This window comes from Syngnathus floridae, chromosome 1 (genome assembly GCF_059516105.1).
Source record: "Syngnathus floridae isolate MCC-2025c chromosome 1, RoL_Sflo_1.0, whole genome shotgun sequence".
Classification (NCBI taxonomy): Eukaryota; Metazoa; Chordata; class Actinopteri; order Syngnathiformes; family Syngnathidae; genus Syngnathus; species Syngnathus floridae.
In genome coordinates, this window is record NC_142413.1 from 6,244,266 (window position 1) to 6,264,452 (window position 20,187).

The window sequence follows — 20,187 nt, forward strand, 5'->3', positions numbered from 1 at the left end:
ATATTTTAGCATGTTTGGCAGACACAACCCAGCTTGCACCCCATGAGTGGAATTAGCTTCCGCATCTTTGCATTGGGCCAGTTTGTGGACATTAGAATTTGAAGTAACCAAAGACTAAAGGTTTTTACGCAAGAAAAATAATTTATTTATGATAGAATCACTTCATGGCACTGGCATGTTGGAATGTGGCGCTTACACCAAACCACTGGATGGGCCACAAGGGGTTTTAATACATATATGTAATATTCCTTTAAATAACTTTTTCTTCCCTTAAGGAATAACAAAAATAGAACTCCAATAGGTGGACTGACTCTATTGATGTATGTTTCTCTAAGCTGCCCTTAAGTGGCGGTCGGGCGCCTCGTCTAGGGTTGGGATTGTAACCTGGGCATTTTACAACAAGGCGTCATCAGCTGGGGTTGTGTGCAGCATGCTCACGTCAAACAGCCTACGACTCAAAGTACACGAATTGACGGACGACACAACCTTGCTGCAAGATTATCTGAGGCATCGCGCACACACACAAAGTAAAGAGAGGCTTTTTTTTCTTTTCTTTTTTTTACACGGCCCACTTAGTGGATATCAAGCAAATGAATCAATGGCAATCTTTCCTGACGTTTGAAAGTTTGTCAACATTGCTGCAACCCCTGCACACCCCAAAAAATAATCCAGATCTCAAATAGATGGCATGGTGCTGCAGTAAGGCAGCCAAACGTTGTGATGCAAGGCGAACAAACTTGTTAAGTACTCTTTTTCATAATTTTCAAAAAGAAAGCATCACTTGATGAGTGGTCAGAAACAGCGATGCGTTTTGACGTGACGGTGACCAAGAGTGCGCGTCGCAACCTCCCGCCACCAGAGGGCAAACTGACACAGTGGCGAGAACGCCAAAAAAAAAAAAAAAAGTCTACCCCGTGAGCCGACCTTCGCGTGTCCCCGTTCGTCATCCTGATCCTTCCTGAGGTCCAGCGTGGAAAGGCAGTTAAAAACGAATAAAAGTCTTTTTGTGGCCCCTCGCTTGTTGACATTCAGCTGGTGTAGACGAGGGGAAGGTCAATGGGAACAGCGGGGTCAGGACGTGACGTCATGCATCAGGGCGGCCAATGGCGGCGCGCTGACACACAAACACTCTCGCGGGCGCATACACACACGTTCGCTCCCGTCACCGGAAACCAAAACGAGAGGGAAACCTCCCGAGACCTGCTTCATGCTCTCCATGCAGAAATTCCGCAGGCATGATGAGGATAATGACGATGATGAGGGAGAAGATTTGTGCGCACACATACTCATGCCAACACACACAAGCTTGTGCAGACATTTCTGTTATTTGTGTCTGTTCTCCATCACACGGGCAGTGTCTTGTTTGTTGTTCTTTGGATACACAACACATACATGATAGTGAATGTGTACGTCCTACTGGCACAAAAGACACCAAACAAGTTGGGGTGGCGGCAATTGCCGCTTGACGTTGAATCCATTTGTGGAGCATCTGAACCAGAATTTGACATGTGGACAGGTCAGATGGATTATTATTACACGAGTTCCTGAAATCACATGACTCTTCATCATCAAGATCTTCATCAGGGCTCGTTGCTGTCATCCAGGAGAAAAGAATAAATGTTTACCCTTCTGGTGTTTTTACATACTTTTTACGTCTAACATTCCCACCAACCAAGACGCGGGATTCCCGTCTCTGCTCTTGCAAACCCTCCCAGAGCTTCAATGAGGAACACTCCGACTCCAACCAAGCCAGGGACCATTTGGTTCAAAATGACGCGATTGGACGACGCAAATGGTCAGCCAGTGGTTGGAGCAAAGCCGTTAGCCGCTAGCTTATCAAGACTGGAGTGTCCTCACTGATCACCGACTTTGCCTTGAATTTCGCCACCGTCGCCGGAAAGCTCCGTGACACGTCGCGCCAGAGGGTTTGTGCTTTTGAGAAGCTCAGCAGCGGACACCCTGGCCCCTGCGCTGGAAGACTTGCTGCCCTTCTTCTGAAGCAGGGCCATGAAGTTCTCGTTGCGGGAGCTGGACCGCTGGAGGTTCATCTGCTTGACGGGGGACGTCAGACTCTGGCGGCTTCCGAAGGAGTCGGAAGGCTCCTTACGACCCAGAACTTTTCGCTTGGATCTGGCCGAGAAGAAGACATGGATACTGTTGGGTGGTACCTTCACTCACGACTTTCATTTCTTGCGGGACCAGGCTGCCACAATACATCATCACTGTGTTAGAAATATGATTTAAAAACTCAAGACAAGGCTGCTTGATGGACCTGCTCCTATTTTTCTATTTCATCCTCAACCTTCCTTCACGTTATTCCGAGCTATTTTCAGCATCACGCCGAAAAATGACGAGCTTCTGTTGCTAAGAGACCAGAGTTGCGTGCGCGCGCATGTGAATCGATATCTCCGCGAGGAAAGAAACGTGGACATGGCAAAGAAAAGTGAGAAACGGCCACTGGAGCCGTTGCCAGGTAACCTCGTTCTCCGGCTGCCTCGTCGCAAAGTCCTACCGAGCCCGTCGCTGCCGGTCGAGCCCACCTGTGTATGATGGTGAACAGGTCTTCGGTGGTGTGTGTCGCAGGCGCGCCGGCCAAAAAGTCTTCTTCCGTTTCCTCCACAATGTGAAGCACCGTTTTGTCATCTGAACAGGATATCAATTCGTCATCAAAATGATACAAGCTTCAAAAATCAGAAGGGAACGGGTCCATTGCTACTTTCCACCAACATACCTGCCCCAGTCCCCGTAGCGGCACTTTTCCCTTCCGGCTCCGCTTGGGAAGATTCCAGCAGGGAAGCATGAAGCGAAGACTCCATTAAAGCGTCCGCTCCCAAGCGATTCTCATCCTGTGTTGACATTTCAGCACTTATGCTAATGTTGTCTGGCGGGAAAGCGTCCCCGAAAGACGGCGCGCCCAGTGGGCTGTCAGTCGGCGTGGACTGGCGGTCTGGACCGCTGTTAGCTGATGAAGGAAGGAGCAGGACGTTTGGCTTCTTGGGCACGGGGGGAGGAACCTGGCGAGGAAAAAGTCTTGAGGTCAAAATTGCCAAAGAAAGCTGTTAACAACATTTGTTCCCACCTTGAGTTTCTTTTTGTCCGAGAGCTCTGCCAGACAGGAGATTGTCATTCTTGAAGGAAGGGTCTTGCTCTTGTCTTGGAGTTCCAGGGCCTCCTGGTTACTGCCAGGAGAAGGGAGGGAGCCTCCGTCCTCTGGCCCAAGCTGAAGGTCAAATTCCGGCTCCAGCATGGGGTCTTCCAGAAGCGGCTGGGGCTCCGGGAGGGGAGGCAGGTCGAAGAGGCACTGGGTGTAGCCGGCGTGTGCGCCGGACATGGAATTACAATCGGGGATCGCAGTTGGATTTGTGAGACCTTGTGACTGAGCTTTTTTGGCTTTGGGTTTCCTCATGACTTTGTAAATGTTGCCCAGGGGCACGGGACGGTCGTCGGGCGATGCCGGGGGTGAGTCCAAGGCGAGAGGAGGGGTAGAGGACTGGGACTTCAGAAGCAAGTTGAGGGGGCGTTTTGGCAGAGGGGGCTTGACGGCAACTGGTGGCTTGGGTTTGGGTAGGGTGGCGGAGGGGCTGGCGTCGTCGTCTTCAAAGTCTCTGCACTGCTGTTCTTCCTCGATGGTGTCCGAGGCGCCGTCCGGGCAGTCCTCCAGATCGCCTCGCGAGACCGAACGAAGCCGAATTGTTTTCAATTCGTTCTGGGTGACCACGGGGAGAACCTGCGAAGAACCGGGGCTCATTTTTCCAGGCTTTGTCGCCGTGGACGTGTCTGAATGCCGTCTGCTCGCCTTTTGCTTTGGCTTGATGGACGACAGCTCCAGATGGGCGTTGCCCGGCATCTCAAAGGATAGTCTGTACCTGGCGGCAGGATCCTTCGGGGACGGTAGTGACGATTTTCGCTCGGGAATCTTTGGCCGCATCTTACATGCCGACCCGCCGGACGACCCCGCTGCCCCCCCACCCGCTGCCTGACTGAGCGGCACGGTAGGGGTGGGAGTTTCAGACTGGCTGGAATAGCCGCTCGACGGGGACATGAGTCCGGGGGGCTTGAAGGGGGAAACGGGCTTGACCTCCGTTTCGGTGAGGAGGTGGGACGGTGACGTCGCCCTGGAGGCGGCAGGCGAGTTGAGCAACGACTCGGAACTGCCTCTCACTTTCATACATTCAATCACGGTCGTGCCCGTCGCGGTGCTCGAGCCCGATAGAGACCTGGGAGATGAAATCAAGGAAAAACGTAAAGGGAAAAGAAAATATCCAGAGCAGCCAAGTCACAAACAATCCTACCTGTAGGGGTCACTGCTCTTCCACTCTCCCAATTGCCAGGGTGAGGGCAAAGTTGGTTCTGCCTCCCGCTCTGGCAGGTTTGGAGGTCCGTCACAGCCTCCCGGGCCGAGCTCCCCGGACCTGGAGCTGGGCAAAAGAAAATCTGGCTGGAAGTCGGGGAAGTGGTCCCTGGGAATGTGCAGGCTCTTTGGCCGTCCGTCGCGGTGCAGACCGCCCTCATGGTGGATCCTTCCCTCAGCCTGGCCGAGGTTTTTCATCAGAGAGACGCTCCTCACCGGAGGCGGCGGCTTGCGCTTGGACTTCTTGAGTGAGATGGACCGCGAGCGCAGGCACAAGCGTGCTTCGGCACCGTAGTCCGACGCGGAAACCGAGATTGTGTCGGCCGTACTGGCGCTATCTTCTGAGCTCCCCCTGGGATAGAGGAGAGCGTAGTTGTCACAGAGACCCAAAAAGTTCTGATGATGCCACTGCTCAGCAGACGTCACATTCCCATTTCCTGTGGCTGTGAGAGTCCCATCCGGCTGATCTGTGCCAATCTCAGTGAAGCAAAAGGAATCCGAGTCTGTGGGCGTGGAGAGAGAGCGTTCGCGGAACTTGAATGCGTTAGCCGCAGCTAACGAGCGCGCCGACATGCCCCTCCCCCTGCCCGCCTCGGCAGCCCCAATGGCGCCGCCTCTCGCGAAATCCGCCGTGGCCCCCTCGGTCTCTCTCCTCCTCTCCATCCTCTGCCTCCCGGAATTGTCTGACATAGTGGAGTTGCTCACGAGCATCAGGCCTTCCTGTGTCCCGACCCCCGTATGCCCGATGACACTGTGCTGTTTGGGCGGAACCGCCGGCCCTTTCTTGGCGATGTAGTTGTAAGGCTCGGTCCAAGCCCCGGGAGAAAAGGTGGAGCCTTTCGGTCCGTTCCAGTTGCTAGAGTTGGAGCATACCAGGCCAGAATGGTCCATGGTTCCCGGTTGCTCCACAAAGATATCTGCAAAGAAGGAGGGAACGTCAAACTTCATTCAGTTGAATTTCTCGCGCTTTCACATGCACACACCTGCGGGTGAGGTGCTGTCAAGCTTGGCGTGAATCTTCCTCAGAGTCAGGTTCTGCTGAGGGGTGTCCGTGACGGGCTCCAGGGAGCGGGGCTGGTGGAAGTGCGCCACTGGAGAGGGGGATGGGGAGGTCGAGTGCTGAAGGAGGTCCACACCATGGAATTTATCTCCGGCTCCTCCTCCTTCACCTGCAGACCAGACATGACATTTTCTTTCCCTGAGCTGAGATGTGGTATGAAAACTGAGCTCGAGTGGGGGCGAGAGCGGACGAGCGACAAAATATTCTTTTATTAGCTTCCATTCACTCTTCTTTCATCCCTCTTTTGGCCTTCATGCTGACACGTCTCTTCTCATGTGCCGCTTGCATGCATCCTTTTAATTTTTCCATTTTGTTTTGCTTTCTTTCCCTGACTTTCTTCCATTTTTTGCTGTTTTTACTGTGAAGAAAGGTAGAGTAGCAAGTTACCATGGCAACAGCAAGGTGGCTGGCGGCTACCTGTTGGCTTGTGTACAGAAGAAGCGGAAAGGAGGAGATGGATGGTGTCCAACGGAGGCGCGCGACTACATGCAATGCAGCTGCCTCAGCAGACCTGACCTTTTAATCCAAAAACGCTGGCGCAATGGGACCATTTTGGACTTACAAGCTCGCTTTAAATATAGCAGTCACACACACACACACACACACACACACACACACACACACACACACACACACACACACACACACACACACACACACACACACACACACACACACACACACACAAGACCCATGTCCGCTACTTTCCTCACCTGCTGTGTTTGGAGCAGGCGTGCGTCTGCCAAGGTGCCAGCGAGGTTTCTCTGCGACGGGCGGTTTGGCACTCCAGCCTAACGGGGGGCGATCCGACTCGCAGGACGATGGAGATGGCGATGGAGACGGGCTGGCCAGGGACCTCAGTCCGAAGACTGACGTGGCTGTCTCATCCTCGTAGAGCTGCTTGGATGCCGGCTGGAGGAGGGGTGGATCAGATGGATCACCAAAAACTCCAAACTACTTTTTTTTTTTCCTAATGTGTTCCAGTTGTTAGCTGGGCTGAAGAAGTTGCAAGCCCACCACTGCCATATACTTTAGCGTCTTGGACATTTTCTAAGTTGTCTTCCTTGAAGACGGAACAATGTCAGCTGCTGTCAAAAGGAATTTCGATCTACTAAGTCATCTCTCGGGACCTCAAAAGTGTAATTGAAATCAGCCCCATCAGGCGTGAACTTCACAGAGCAATTTAAGAGGCTTGCCAGTGGAATCACCTCAGTACTCAGGTCTCAGGACTCAGTCGCCCAGCTGGCTGCCATGGCAACACAGCTTTTTTTTTTTTTTTTTTTTTTTTGGGTCCCCATATCGTGTCCCGGAGAAGACGCTTTCCATCTGGCTGCAAAGATACGCATGCAAGGTTTGATAAATTCCTAATGGAGATGTCACATTTCCAATCCGGGAGACACTCAATTATTTCAATAAAAGCCTTTCGAGAGTGTGAATGTGATGTGGCTCCATGTGCACTGCTTCCACTTGATTGGATTTCATACTGAATTTATCGTCGCACTGTTCCATTAACATTAAAGGAGCAAGCGAGGACACTCCGAGCTGGGCCGCGTGGCCTTTTTCTTGCGGTGATACTATTCAAACACGCTGACGCAATCCAATCAGTTGCCTTTACCAGGAAGATGAAGTCGAGGCGCTTGTTGCCGGGGGAGACGGGCGAGCGGCGACCGAGGGAGGTGTCGTCGGAGCTCTGCGAGGGCGGATGTCGGAATGTCTGACCTGCCGGCTTGCCGTCGCACAGCTGCTCCTCAAAATCTGCACAGAGCAAAGAGACGCGTCGTGTTAGCGCGACATTCCTCCACACGAGAACCCAAACAAACATGGGCACACACGCACACACACATGTTTAGCATCAATTACAAGCCTCACTTGAACTCCTTCAATGCATTTTCAAATCCGGCAGCTTCGCAACTCTTTGTTGCTTTCTCCACTTTCCGTCTCTCTGTAGCAGTCTTGCTGCACTCCCCTCGGCTCCTGCGGTTTAGAGTTAGACGACTCCCCCCTGGCCTTTGTAAACAGATTCCAACCCCCCCAGCCCGCCTTGGTCCCCCTGTCCCCCCCTCACTTTCTCTCTCTCACACACACACATGGCCACTCCCCCTCACAAGCCACCAGCCAAAGCTTTCCCCCAAAACATACTCCTGACCCAGTCTCCACTCATCCCTTAAAGCCCCTCAGTGCACAACACACACGCACACACACACGCACACACACACACGCACACACGCGCACGCACACACACGCACACACACACACACACACACGCACGCACACACACACACACACACGGAGGTATAGAGAACTGGGTTAAACTTGCTTCATACGGATTCCATACTGGAGGTGGTGTGGTTGCTAAGCAACACAGGAGGGGGTTGGGGGGGCACTTGAGAGCGCTGAGTTGGCCAAAAGTTTTTTTGTCAGCGACTGTAGGTGCTGATGGCGTCTCAATCTGCTTTGAGCCTTGCGGGGAAGGAGCGTTTAATTAGTAAGTTGACGCATGCACACATGCACATATGAGCTAGTCGACATTTTGCGCTGTCAACAAGGTGGAATTGATGCTCAGGTGGGCTGGCCCTTTGACCTTAAGACTGTGATGGGAGCCAACTGGAAACTGCTCTACAATAGCTGCCGCCAAAACAGGGAACTTCCAGTGAATGATAGTGGTGGAGAAAAAGTTTTACAATGACAACAGTGCCTTGTTTTGTTTTTGTTTTTTTTAAGAATCACAAAAAAATTGATACAAGGGTGTGTACAATTTTCTTACTGCCATCTTCTGGGAGGAATCATTAAATAAAATAAAAAAAACAATAACACCAGTATGTGTGTGTGTGTGTGTGTGTGTACGTGTACAGCAAAAGCATTCAGCAAGGAAGCCAGACATCGTCGATAATAATAAGCGCCCGGGTGCAACGGGTCACCCTTTGAAAGGCGCAGAGGGGAAATGGACACAAACAAAGCCCCTCGTTCATCTTTGTCTGTGTACACTTTTTGTGTACACGCTTGGCTTCATTCCACGATGCGAATATATGGACGACAAACAGTACTTTTTTTTTTTTTTTTTCCTTTTGCATTCAAAGAGCATTGCATTCACAATCAGTGGAATGACAAGATGCGCCGCACTGCTATAAAGCACTAAGATTGTTCCGGTTGCACACATGCCAAACAATCAAATGAAGCTAGCACCGAGAGTTAGCATCGGACGGCCAATTGACTCACAGCCCAAATGTTAGCTTGGAAAATATGGACGAGTGAAAGCCGGGTGACCAATTTAGTTGCAAGCTCTAACCATAGTGACTTCTTGTCTGGATGTTGCTGACGGCACATCACGCTCATCAGGCAAAATCACTCACATAGTTCCTTGTGGGCTGTAGCAAAGCACTACTTTTGCTTAACATATTTCTTGACACTAAAATCACACAAGATGAAAACATTATGTCAAAATGAAACTCTGCAGTTGACTTAAACACATGGGAAATATTTCAATCAATCAATCAATCAATCAATCAATCAATCAATCAATCAATCAATCAATCAATCAATCAATAAAAATAGGTGTGCAATGCAACCTTTGACTGTCTATAATGGGAAATTTGTATTTTTTTTTCCCCCCAAAAAAGCCATAAAACAAGGCCAAAAGAACTGATTAAATTCCTTGGTTCACGTGCCAACAACACGGGCACCAGCAGGAGTGCAGTGGCCATTAGGAAATTCAAGACAACTCCCAAACGGCTAACGGCTGGTTCATTCCAGGCCAACACGACCCAGCAATTTGGTTTCAATGGGCCCCAATTTGTCCTATTTAATTTCCAACACACACGGGCATCTTTTATACAGTTCAAGAAAAACAGGACGATGGAAGTCTGCAAGCATGACAAGTGCACCGGCTTGGCCACAAGTAGCAATGGGTAAGACAACAAAAAGCAAGTCTGCAAGTAGCAATATGCATTCACCCTTTATCTGATCATTGCTTATTCTGCCACCAACAAATCATGAAAGTACAATGTAGACCGTTACAAATGTCATAACGCTGAGCCTCGCCACACGGGTGACAACAAAACTCGCGGGCGCATTCAAATGCCGCCACAAGTCAATAGGTCACCCCATCGCCTCTTCCCATGTGTTCTCTACTCGATAGCCCGGGCTGCTTGTGTGGAGGCAGAGGGCGAGAGAGCATGGTGACGTTGAAAAAGAGAGAGGAGCAGCAGCAAACAGATTTTCACGCTGAAAATCTCTGGAATAAGGAAGAGTGACAGCCACTGTCATTGGCCACTTTCCGAGCGCTATGTTGGCACACTGGCGTGCGTGCGCACGCACACCCGCACGTACACACCCTATCAGAAGCTTCAATAACAAGACTGCATCATCTGCAGTGCCCCCTGTATATGCTGAGAAGCGCACCCACAGCCGCACATATTCAATGTGCCGCATGTAAACAGAGCAACACGCATGCCCGCGCACGCACGCACGCACCTTCCATCCAACAAACCGCACTCGCTCTTTCTCCATCCGTCCGTCCGTCCGTCCGTACCTTGCAGTAGGCTCTGGAGGTTAAGCTGCGCCTGCTCGTGCAGCTCTTCCACACACTCGGGCCTGCTCCACGAGCCAAACACGTTCACGCTCTGTTGCCATGGAGACCTGAAGCGGGCCGCGCCATTGCCGTGGTCGCAGCTCCCTCGCCGTCCTCCTCCAGCGTGGTTGTGACGGTGGGTGCCGTTGCCGCCGTCGCTGCTGCTGCTGCCTCCGCGCCTGACACTCTCCACCTCGAGTCCGACGGTGGCTGCGGGAGGCGGGAGCAAGTGATGGATGCGGTAGAGAGACGGAGAGAGAGAAGAGAAGAGAGGGTGGGAAATAAGATTATTGCGAGTGAGGCTGGCGAGAGAGAGTGAGAGAGACACAGAGAGAGAGAGAGAGAGAGAGAGAGAGAGAGAACAAGAGAGGAGGAGGAGACACAGAGAGCAAAGTACATCAAACGCTCACAATTTCCATAACTAATAGCCAGAGATTACATAACACCGTCCGTGTGTTGTCAGGGAGAACGAGGAAGGAAGGAGAGAAGATTAAGGAGGGAAGAGGGGTGTGGAACGGACGGAGATAGAAGAGGAAGGTCACCAGAGCACACAAACTAAACAGACCATGTGAGCTGCTGTCAACAGCAACATAGGAAGACAGCCCCTTCACAAAATGAATGTTGCCATACCAACGTGGCGATCTGAGATGTAACTGACATTTAGTGAGGCTGCCTCACAATTAAAAGTACAGCGGATCATGTTGGTAGGAAAGCCTGTGGAGGCTGTTAATTAGCTCACACACACGCACATAGATGGAGCAAATGCATCCACCCCACGTCTGCTGGCTGAAAAAAAGGCCACTCAGGGATGGACGTGCGGTATGGCTGTCTCAGCACTGCCCCCTGCTGGAGAGGCAAGTGTACTGTCACTATGGAAACCGCTGCCTGCCCTGAGGACACTTTCGTTGAATAGTTAAAAAAAAAAAAAAAAAACATCCCTGTCATTACATTTATCACGAGGCACTAAAATTGAGGCAGAATAGTTGACCATTGTCCCCAAGTTGATTACAATTATACTGAGACACTATTTCTTCATAACACACCAACGTCATGGACACGGCGACATCACATCAAGCCACAAATATTTCCGGAGGTTTACAAAGGGATTGATACAAACTCTAAATTGAGCATATACTGTATTTTCTGGCCTATAAGTCGCTCCTGAGTATAAGTCGCACCAGCCATATAATGCATACATAATAAAGAAGAAGTCGCATCGGAGTGTAAGTCATTTGGGGGGGGACTTACCGCGTCATTTGCAGTTCCAATTATTCCACAGGCCTAGAGCGCCCTCATGCGGTTTAGGGTGAAAATAGCATGCGAAGTGATATAACGTGTTAAAAATTTCACCTAAAAGTTACTGCTGTCTACAAATCTCACCCTGGCCAAACTATGAAAAAACTGTGACTTATAGTCTGGAAAATACGGTAAGAAAATAATAATGTAATGAAAAATTGGTGACAGCTGCATGGACACAGAAAAAAAAAAGTTACAAGAATAAAATAATATTCTTTTTCGATAAAGTCGTACTAATTTAAGTCAAAATTGAATGAGGGAAGAAAGGAATAATCTAACAAGTTGGATTATCATCCAACATCACTGTCATTATTTTACACCAAAGAGAGTTCTTGAAGAAAAATGCCTTTGAGGAAAAAAAAAAAAAAGGTACACCCATAAACATACATACGATATCGGTCTGTGTCAGTGACACAAGCGACACCTCATCGGGCATTCTGCAGAAGTCTCCACAGTCGTACTATACGGGAAACTTGACGGGAAATGTGGCCCCGTGGACTTCCTGGCGATAAAGGCCAACCGCCACGACATGGCAGAGGAAGCCCGTGTGAAAATTACAATGTCACCATGAACACAAATCACCAGGTGTTGTGTGGGACCTTGACAAAAGGGAGCTTTCTATTTTTTCAGTTGAATTCAAGCTAGAAGCATGTCGTTTTCAGCTCACACAAGTATTAATCATGCCGTGTGAAATTCGGCAGATGCGCATGCAATTTAGAGGCGGCAAAGTTTCTCACATGTTGTACTTGAATCACCGACATGATCAATTGAGAAACAAAACCATGCTAAATGACGACAACTGGAAGAGAAAAAAAATCCTCCTTACAATCATCCAATTTATCAACGGCAGAAGCTCCTCTTTTTCTTGATTCAGGTAGATAATCTTGGTTCCAGCTGAGTAACTACAGAATTTTAAAAAGAACTAATGTATAATCAATTGCCGACCTTGTTTTTGAAATTGCACAAATGACAAATTATCGTCGACATTTCAGCCTCTCATCAGTAAATATTTTCGCAACAGTTAACATTTTTTGTTGTTTTTCTTCCATATGTTACAAACCAAACGAGGAGAAAAAACATTTGAGTCATCCCAAATAACTAAATAAATAAACAAATAAACAAACAAATAAATAAATCAACAGATAACTTCAAAAATATCAATGGCTGCAGCTCCAGTTGCTTGCCAGGTGTAATGTTATGATTCATTTGTTCATTGCCTGCGTGAAAAGGTCTTGTGTGAGTTGGAAACGCAGAAATGCTGCGGGATTGAAAACTATTATAACCACATTGTGACAGACAGACAGACAGACAGACAGACAGACAGACACACACACGGCTAAACAAATTGCACGAGTTAGGTGATGCAGCACCAACAACAACCACTCAAGTCGTGTGCATGCGTGTGCACCATTTGCGACATGCGTGCACAACACTACTTGCGTGTTCCACTTGGTGTCACATTCCATCGCAAACCATTTGTGCTGCGAAATGGAAACACTTCATGACCTCCTTTCCCCTAGCAGAAATCCACATCAACCCGCGCGTCTCTGAGCAAAAGCAGCAGTCTCCTAAAAGTCAACCCGTCAAAGTGTCGCGTGTTGGCATCATCACAAACAACTTGTGGATACCTTCCCGCCCTTTTCTTTCCCACCTAGAATGAAAGGAAATCCTCCTCCTCCTCACAAGATGTTCTAAACACAAGCAAAGTAATGAACACTAGCCCAATGAACACTAGTTTAGCTTAAATGCTAACAAACAAAGTGCCAGAAATGCGCGAACAAAACTGTCATCACAAGACTTCTATTTGAACACAAGCGGAAGCAGCACATGCAGACAGATCACAAAATACACAGATGCACATCTTCTTTATCCTCTGCCAAAAATGACTCGTATCAGCTTCAGCTTAATTACGACCATCTTCTCTGTGTCAATTCAACATGTGGCACGTATGAGCAAGTAGGCTGATAAAGCGCCACAGAAAACTCCCCAATTCAATTCAACATAGTTCATTAGCACTACGGTCATACTTGTTTAGCACAACCAAGTGAAGCCCACGAGATAGAGGCAGAACCCATTTAAAACTCCTCAAGTCACACACACGCCAATCGGCCACATCATGCAGCGATTGTTGTTGTCGCGCTAATGAGACAACACAAGCGCGTTTGTTATCAGCTGGTCCGGCTGCCGTTCCGTTGACCTGCGCGGTTGCCACGGAAACAGCAGCCGGAGGTGCACGCCTCTCTGCTGTCACACTACTTTGTGTGTTTTATTTCTTTTTATTTTTTGCCTTGCTCTTTGTTCTCTGTCGCCGCTGTGTCCGGGTTGACGTCATCTTCATCATCATCATGAATGAGCATGCGGCCATATTTCAAAGTCAGCTGTGGAGGCTTGCGCTTCCCATCGCGTCAAGGTCAAAAAGTGTGTGAGGATTCCTCGTACACGATACGCATGCGCACTCTGTGTGTACTAGTTAACATCTTGTGGTTCCCTCACGGCGACTGCAGCACACGCTTGTCAACTAATGCACAGTTTTGCCTCACTACTAGTTAGGTTCTAGCGCTTCACTAGTAATACGTCAACTGGTACACACTGACAAAGCATTTGAGCATTTAATTAATACCCTAATAGTGCACTGAACGGTCCATGTACTAGCGTGTACTTTGTAAGATGCACTAGTGGAATGACTAGGGTAGTAGTATCACAATTTGTTCACTAATCTGATATTTCTGCACACGAGATTAACAACGACACGTTACCAGTGAGGCCAACTAGTTGTCGACCGCGTGCAACTAATACAGTTATAATAAATTTCAACTAGTTAATGTGCGGTGCTTTTTACGTTGCACGAGTGGTATGTTCAAGTTTGCAGACGTGTCATATAGTGGTGGTGTGTGTGTGTGTGTGTGTGTGTGTGCATGTGTCGGGGTGATTAGAAAGGCACAAGAGCTGGATTGTCTTACACATGAGGACAAAGGGTGGACTAGTACATGACTAGTATATCAAGTATATGGCTATGCGTCTCGCCTGTTTGTCAGCCACAGCGGGCTTACCGGCGAGCTCACGCGGGACGAACTCGTGCAGCCCATTAATCACACGCAAATGGGCACGCATGCACACAAACCTGCTTCATTCTTGCCTCGGCGGCTGACTGATTGACCCATTTCGTCCCAAAACGACGGCAAGACGGGAGCAAACTCGGTGACCGTACACGCTGCAATTACTGCGACGACATGATAGAAGCTGCGAGTTTGAGTCGGACACGCCGGAACAGGTTCCATGTATGCAAAAAAGTACCTGTTGCCGATTTGGGTCTGTGTCTCCCTTTGGGCCGCCTTTGTGGATTGCCCGCACTGTTCTTCTTGTCCCAAAACATCACGGACGCATTCCACGACACGCACGGACCAAAAATCAAGACTGAATCTTGCGTGGCCCTCGTGCCAGAGGCGTCACATCTGTATCCCTTGAGAGGATATGTGTGTGAGAAGGGCGAGCGGCACAGACAGAAAGAGGCGCAGAGAGAGTGTGTGCGTGTATGTGTCAGTATACCTCGCTTACGTGAGTTGTTGGCTAATCATATGTTGGGTGTGTGAGAGCGAGAGAGAGCGAGAGAGAGAGAGACAGAGAGGAAGAGAGCAAGCGTGAGAGAGAGCGAGAGAGCAGTGGTTGCATTGATTAGCATCCAGCCAGTCGCATCCCTGCATCCGCAGCTCAATTGATAAAAGAGGAAGGCTGGCGAGAGCCAATCAGGAGACGGCGAGCGTGAGTGTTGGAGCGAGGCAGAGCGACACATGAGGTGAAGTGGGGGGGTGGGGGGGGGGACTGGGAAGGGGGGCACGACCCAGCTATTATGGGATGCTGAAGGAGAAGCGAGCTGGGGATGTCTTAGGCTGCACTGGCACATTTTATTCCCAATTTTTTATTTAATAAATTAACCAATCACTTGATATTCACTTATGTTAAATATATAACAACCATTTTATTTATTTTATTTTATCTACATTAAATGAACTTATAGAATTATTATTTAATAAATGAAGAAGAAAATTGATTCATGAATTCAATTTTTGAAGAAATAATAAAAAATAAAAATACATTTTCAAACGTGAAAAAAAAAATGGTTGCCTTAATCTGCCTACCATGCATGTTGTTGGGATGTTGGAAGGAAACAGAGCGCCCAGAGAAAACCCACGCAGGCACGGGGAGAACATGCATACTCCACACAGGGAGGGCTGGGGGTGGAATCAAACCCACGCCCTCTGAACGGAGAGGCGGACGTGCTAACCAGTGCTCCACCGTGCCTCTCAACTATAACGCGAATATTTTGAATACATTATTATTCTAGCGGAAAAGGCAAAAATGAAAGCAATACATATTACAATGTTATTTTGTTTATCGTCATTTCTAAAACTTCTGGTTGAAACCCAGACTATTTTTTCTTTTTAAATATTTGTTTGCTCATGAAGCTTTGGGAGCATGTGCATCCGTACCTAATAAAGTGACCATTTAAGACTTAGGATTTCCAGCACCTTTGCTTTCCTCTATGCCAGAACTGATTTCACCCGCTCACGCCAAACAATAAGTCAGCCTCAAAGCCGAGGATACATAATGACAATATATATCTATATATCTATATTTATATATAGATATATCTTCAAATCCAATACGGGTTCAGCCTCAAATTTGAAAATATTCACACATTCCTCATGTGCAAAGCGAAAGGGTTAATCCTTGGCATCTGAGACGCCGGTGGACACGCAAGTAAACTCAAACGCAATCGCAAATAATCTCCTTCTCCTGAAAGGCCACAGCAACAAACAGAGTTCGGTGTGCTCATTCGCTTTAAAAAAAAAAAAAAAAGTGTGAAAGAACGCAGCACTCCATTCGTCCTACCTGACTAATGCTTGCCCTGGAAAGCTGCAAAACACAAGAGGGCATTGAACGCACCCTTCCCCTCTCACGCTCTCCCTGCAGTGCGCAGGAAAAAGGAGAGGGGAGGTGGGCTGGTGTGTGTGCTTGTGCGCGTGCGTGTGTGTGTGAGGGGGGTGGGGGGGGGGGTCTGTTTTTGTTCTGTATGCTTGCTAATAGGAAGCAGACTTTAGTGGAGGTAGCCGGACAGGAGAAGAGGTTCGTGACCGCCCTCTAGTGGTAAGTGAAACAATGACTCAATGTTCAAACCGAACATGATCATGTAGCTTTGCCGTTTATTAAAATATCATTTAGATACAGTTTGGTCGTATTTAACTTTGAAGTAGACATTTGACAATTTATTATTCAGAAAGGCAGAAAGTTATAGCTGAACTTTTTTTGTGCAATGTAAATCCACTACACGCTCAAGGACGCACACAAGCCACTAACTTGACTGGCCTCTACATTTACATCATGGGGAAAACATCTGCTTTTTGGACAATTGGCCTCCTCTAGACCCCCATCCAAACCCTCCCCTCCACGACCGACACCCCCCCCCCCCCCTCCCTTTTATTCGAGTGCCACGGGAATCTTCTCCCAATGAGATCATATAAACAGAAGTCTCATGAGTTGTCCGCGTGCGTGCATGTGTGTGTTGAACATGAAAAAGCTCTCGCCGGAAAATAGGCGCGCACTAAACCTAAGTTTCTGCAGCCAAAGAAAGTTCTACACGCGTACACTTCCTGCTTTCTATCACTATTGTTATTCAATCGCTCCGACCCGTGCGGGGTCTGTTTTCATTCGCAGCATTCATCACCATCGTCTTTGACTGAGGCATTGACTGACAGTGGGAAAACGAGATGCCGGGCAAAAGGAGAGGGGTAAACAGGAGGGGTTATCCAACTGGGGAAGCTGACGTTGCCATGGGAACCTGACCCGAGATTTCATCGGCAATGGGGCCGTCACGGCTACAAGTTGCCACGAGGATCGGACCTGGCAAAGTGGACGCAACGGAGGCCCGATAAATCACTTTTAGGTCGAATTCCGTTGAGGCGCACAAACAACTCAGTTTGCTTCCTGTTCACATTCTTGGATTGCTCCCAGCAGGAATATGGCCACAAAAAGTGTGTGTGTGTGTGTGTGTGTGTGTTAGCGTACATCTTTTAGCTTTATTTTTATTTTGACGCCCCCTCCCCCCCCAAAATAACATCACTTGGATTTCTTTTTTCACAATATAAAATAACTTTTTTTTTTAAATCTATGGAAAAAAATAATGTTTTTATCTGTTTGAAATTTGTTTTCGTCAAAGTTTTTGACTTCATTTAAACTTTTATGCTTTAATTAGACACATTTTCCGATCTTTTGGATTATTACACCTGACAAATAGACCAAACTACAACTACAAAAACATAACTAATAAAATCTAGTTAACACGAAAACAAAATTCAACTGAAAAGGAGCCGAGGGAAAAATGACAGAAAATTCTATTTCCACCCAAAAAAACAGTTTTGTCTTTTTAAGGACTTGGCTGCAACAACGAGGCGCTCTATTGGGGCCACGCACAGCATGAGAGCCTTGTCCACATGCTTCCTGTTAAGTTTGAGCTCCCCTAAAAAAAAATCCTCCTTCTTACTTATACTGTCATTCTCCCCATGACATGCACACACTCACAGCAAACAACAAGGCGCTCCCCGAAAGGAATATAACATTTTGCAAGCATTAACTGTGATAACTTTTGTGTGTGCGTTGCTGCTGCCAAGTTACGTCATTGCGCTGCATATTTGTTTCGACATGTGAAGGCGGCAGAAGGGAGGTGTTGGACGAGTGACGCTACAGATGATCCACTGATGATCCATTTTAACCCAGCGCATCTTGTGCCCACTCTTTGTGGGGCCCACACATTTTGCTCTGGATTTTGACAGCACGCGCAGGAGGAGAGGGAGGATATTTTCTGTTCCATTGCAGAAAGGCACACCCGCACAAAATGTCAACGTCCGCGCCTGCAAGTTCGAAAGGCAGCTAGCTATGTTTTCTTTTATCTCACTCTCCAGCTACATCTGGACTCAGTTTGGGGGACTTTCTATTACTCACACGCGCCCGTCAAGCTAGAACAGAAACATGCTTGCTGGTGGCTGAAGAAAGTTGAATTCTGGAACATTTGCCAGCAAACATTATAGGATGTGGTTATAATGTTGGCCGATGCAAAAGTAATGCAGTGAACCCCAGGTTTTTTTTTTTTTTGCTAGTTGTACAAGACTGTACACGGGTCCAATTTTATGTTGCGCAACTTCACAGGAGTATCAGTGGGTTTATTGTAACTGATGCTCATTTCAATTCTGTAGGTAAGCATTTCAGTTCTTGTAGGCAAAACAAGGTATGTTTGAATTTGGCTGTTTAATTTATATTATGCTGTAATTTATATCTCTGAAGCAAGCACTCTTGGGGTCTTTTTGGAGATGTGCAAATTAATGAGTGAGCAGGGAATTTAAGAAAAAAAAGTTTAAATGTGTACCAAGTGTTTATTATGAGGGGGGTATATTCTTGAAAGTGTTTGTCTTTTCTCTACATGGTGAATTTTGACACATACGTATCCGGAAATGCAACCTTGATTGACAGACAGCTGAACAGGTGGATTAAATGGATCCAAGCGGAGTGTTAAGGAAATTCAACAAAACTTGTATGAGTATTCATTTGATAGGAATATTTATCCCATTTCCCATCTATCAAGTTTGCAATAGGACTTTTCAACACTGAGAATAAAGTCGCCAACAAAGTTCTTTTGTATTTGTCGTACCTGTGTGTGTGGAGGGACTCTTGCGGAGCATCTCGACCAGTCGGCCCAGTCTGCCCTCCAGCTCGCCGGACCTGAGGCAGACGGAAGCCAGCTCGCCCTCCAACTCCTCCAGGACGCCCAGCGAGTGTCGGGACAGGTCCGAAAGTTGGCGGAGCACTGAAGCCAGGGTGAAGGCGCACACGTCGGCCAGGTCCGCAAACATTCCCGACGTCTTGACTTCAACGCCGGGCTTGCACAAATCCCTCGGCAGGACAGTGCGCTTGCAGAAAGGCATCGTGGAGCCGACCGGACCCGTGCAATGATCCAAAGCAACAAAACTCCGCAGGTGGTCAGGTTATATCACCGTGCTGCGTTTTCTGCGTCTCCCTGTGGCCTGCGCGCCGACTCATGCTCCAGGACGCTACGGCTGGAAAAGTCCGTTCGGGTTGAGTTCGGTTCGGGCTTGGCGTCGTGCGTCCTCATCGTCGAGCCTCCTCACTCCTTCCTCAGATCTACTCGTTTCTTGCCCCAAAGCCTTCTCTCTGTTGTCTGCTAGAGAACATCTTTGGAGTTCCGCTGTCCTTTCGAAATTAAAGCACAACCCAACCACTTCCGGCTTCAAAGTGGACAATGCTTAATTTTAAAATTTGAACATTGCAATATGCCCTTAGACAATATTCGAGGTTACGTTCAAGCGTTCACCAAAAACAATGCTCAGTTGTTTTCGATATGCTTAAAGATAAGGAACAAGTCTCGTCAAGTAATTGATGCTCTTGCTCTGAGGTTCAGAATTATTTCCAAGCGTTATCGATTCCGTTTCTTAACACAACGATGAGTTAAATACTGTGGAGGAACTGCTCCAATACTACGAGTCAAACATCCACGTGATGTGAGTTCAGTGTTAACAATCGCATATTTCTGCAGGCGACACCCCCCTTTTCTTCAAAATCCCCACATCTGGTCATCAGCACAACCCCTTGGGCCCCCTTCAGCAACCCCTCCCAGGCATGAAATGGCCCACCTCAATGTTTTTTGTTCCAGCGGCTCTGTTGTGCACAGAAGAAGCAAGAATTTCAAAATCAACATGCAATGGAAAGGCATGTTTTGAGTTGTAACCTACTGAGTTCTTGAATGAAGAACCCTCCGTTACTTTGATGGAGCTTCCAAAGCGGAGCCTCCCACGTTTGATAGGAACCTGGAAGCCTCGGCCAAAGGGGAAATCTACAATACTCCCC

At 48.1% G+C, this 20,187-nt stretch overlaps 1 protein-coding gene across 2 annotated transcripts; it reads right to left on the reverse strand.

Annotated features, from left to right (window-relative positions):
• Positions 1-1,306: 1,306 nt before the first annotated feature.
• On the reverse strand, positions 1,307-20,167 carry nhsl2 (NHS-like 2). 2 transcript variants are annotated; one of them, XM_088376938.1, is made up of 10 exons: positions 18,974-20,167; positions 9,940-10,188; positions 7,027-7,166; positions 6,125-6,323; positions 5,335-5,520; positions 4,293-5,268; positions 3,080-4,217; positions 2,732-3,014; positions 2,541-2,643; positions 1,307-2,130 (listed from the first exon to the last, which is right to left on the reverse strand). In XM_088376938.1, exons 1-10 carry the CDS (start codon positions 19,245-19,247, stop codon positions 1,854-1,856), a joined length of 3,825 nt encoding a protein of 1,274 aa, XP_088233064.1. In that variant the 5' UTR covers positions 19,248-20,167; the 3' UTR covers positions 1,307-1,853. The 2 variants fall into 2 exon arrangements, with proteins under 2 accessions (XP_088233064.1, XP_088233072.1); XM_088376946.1 differs by lacking the exon at positions 18,974-20,167 and adding an exon at positions 14,569-14,958.
• Positions 20,168-20,187: the final 20 nt, after the last annotated feature.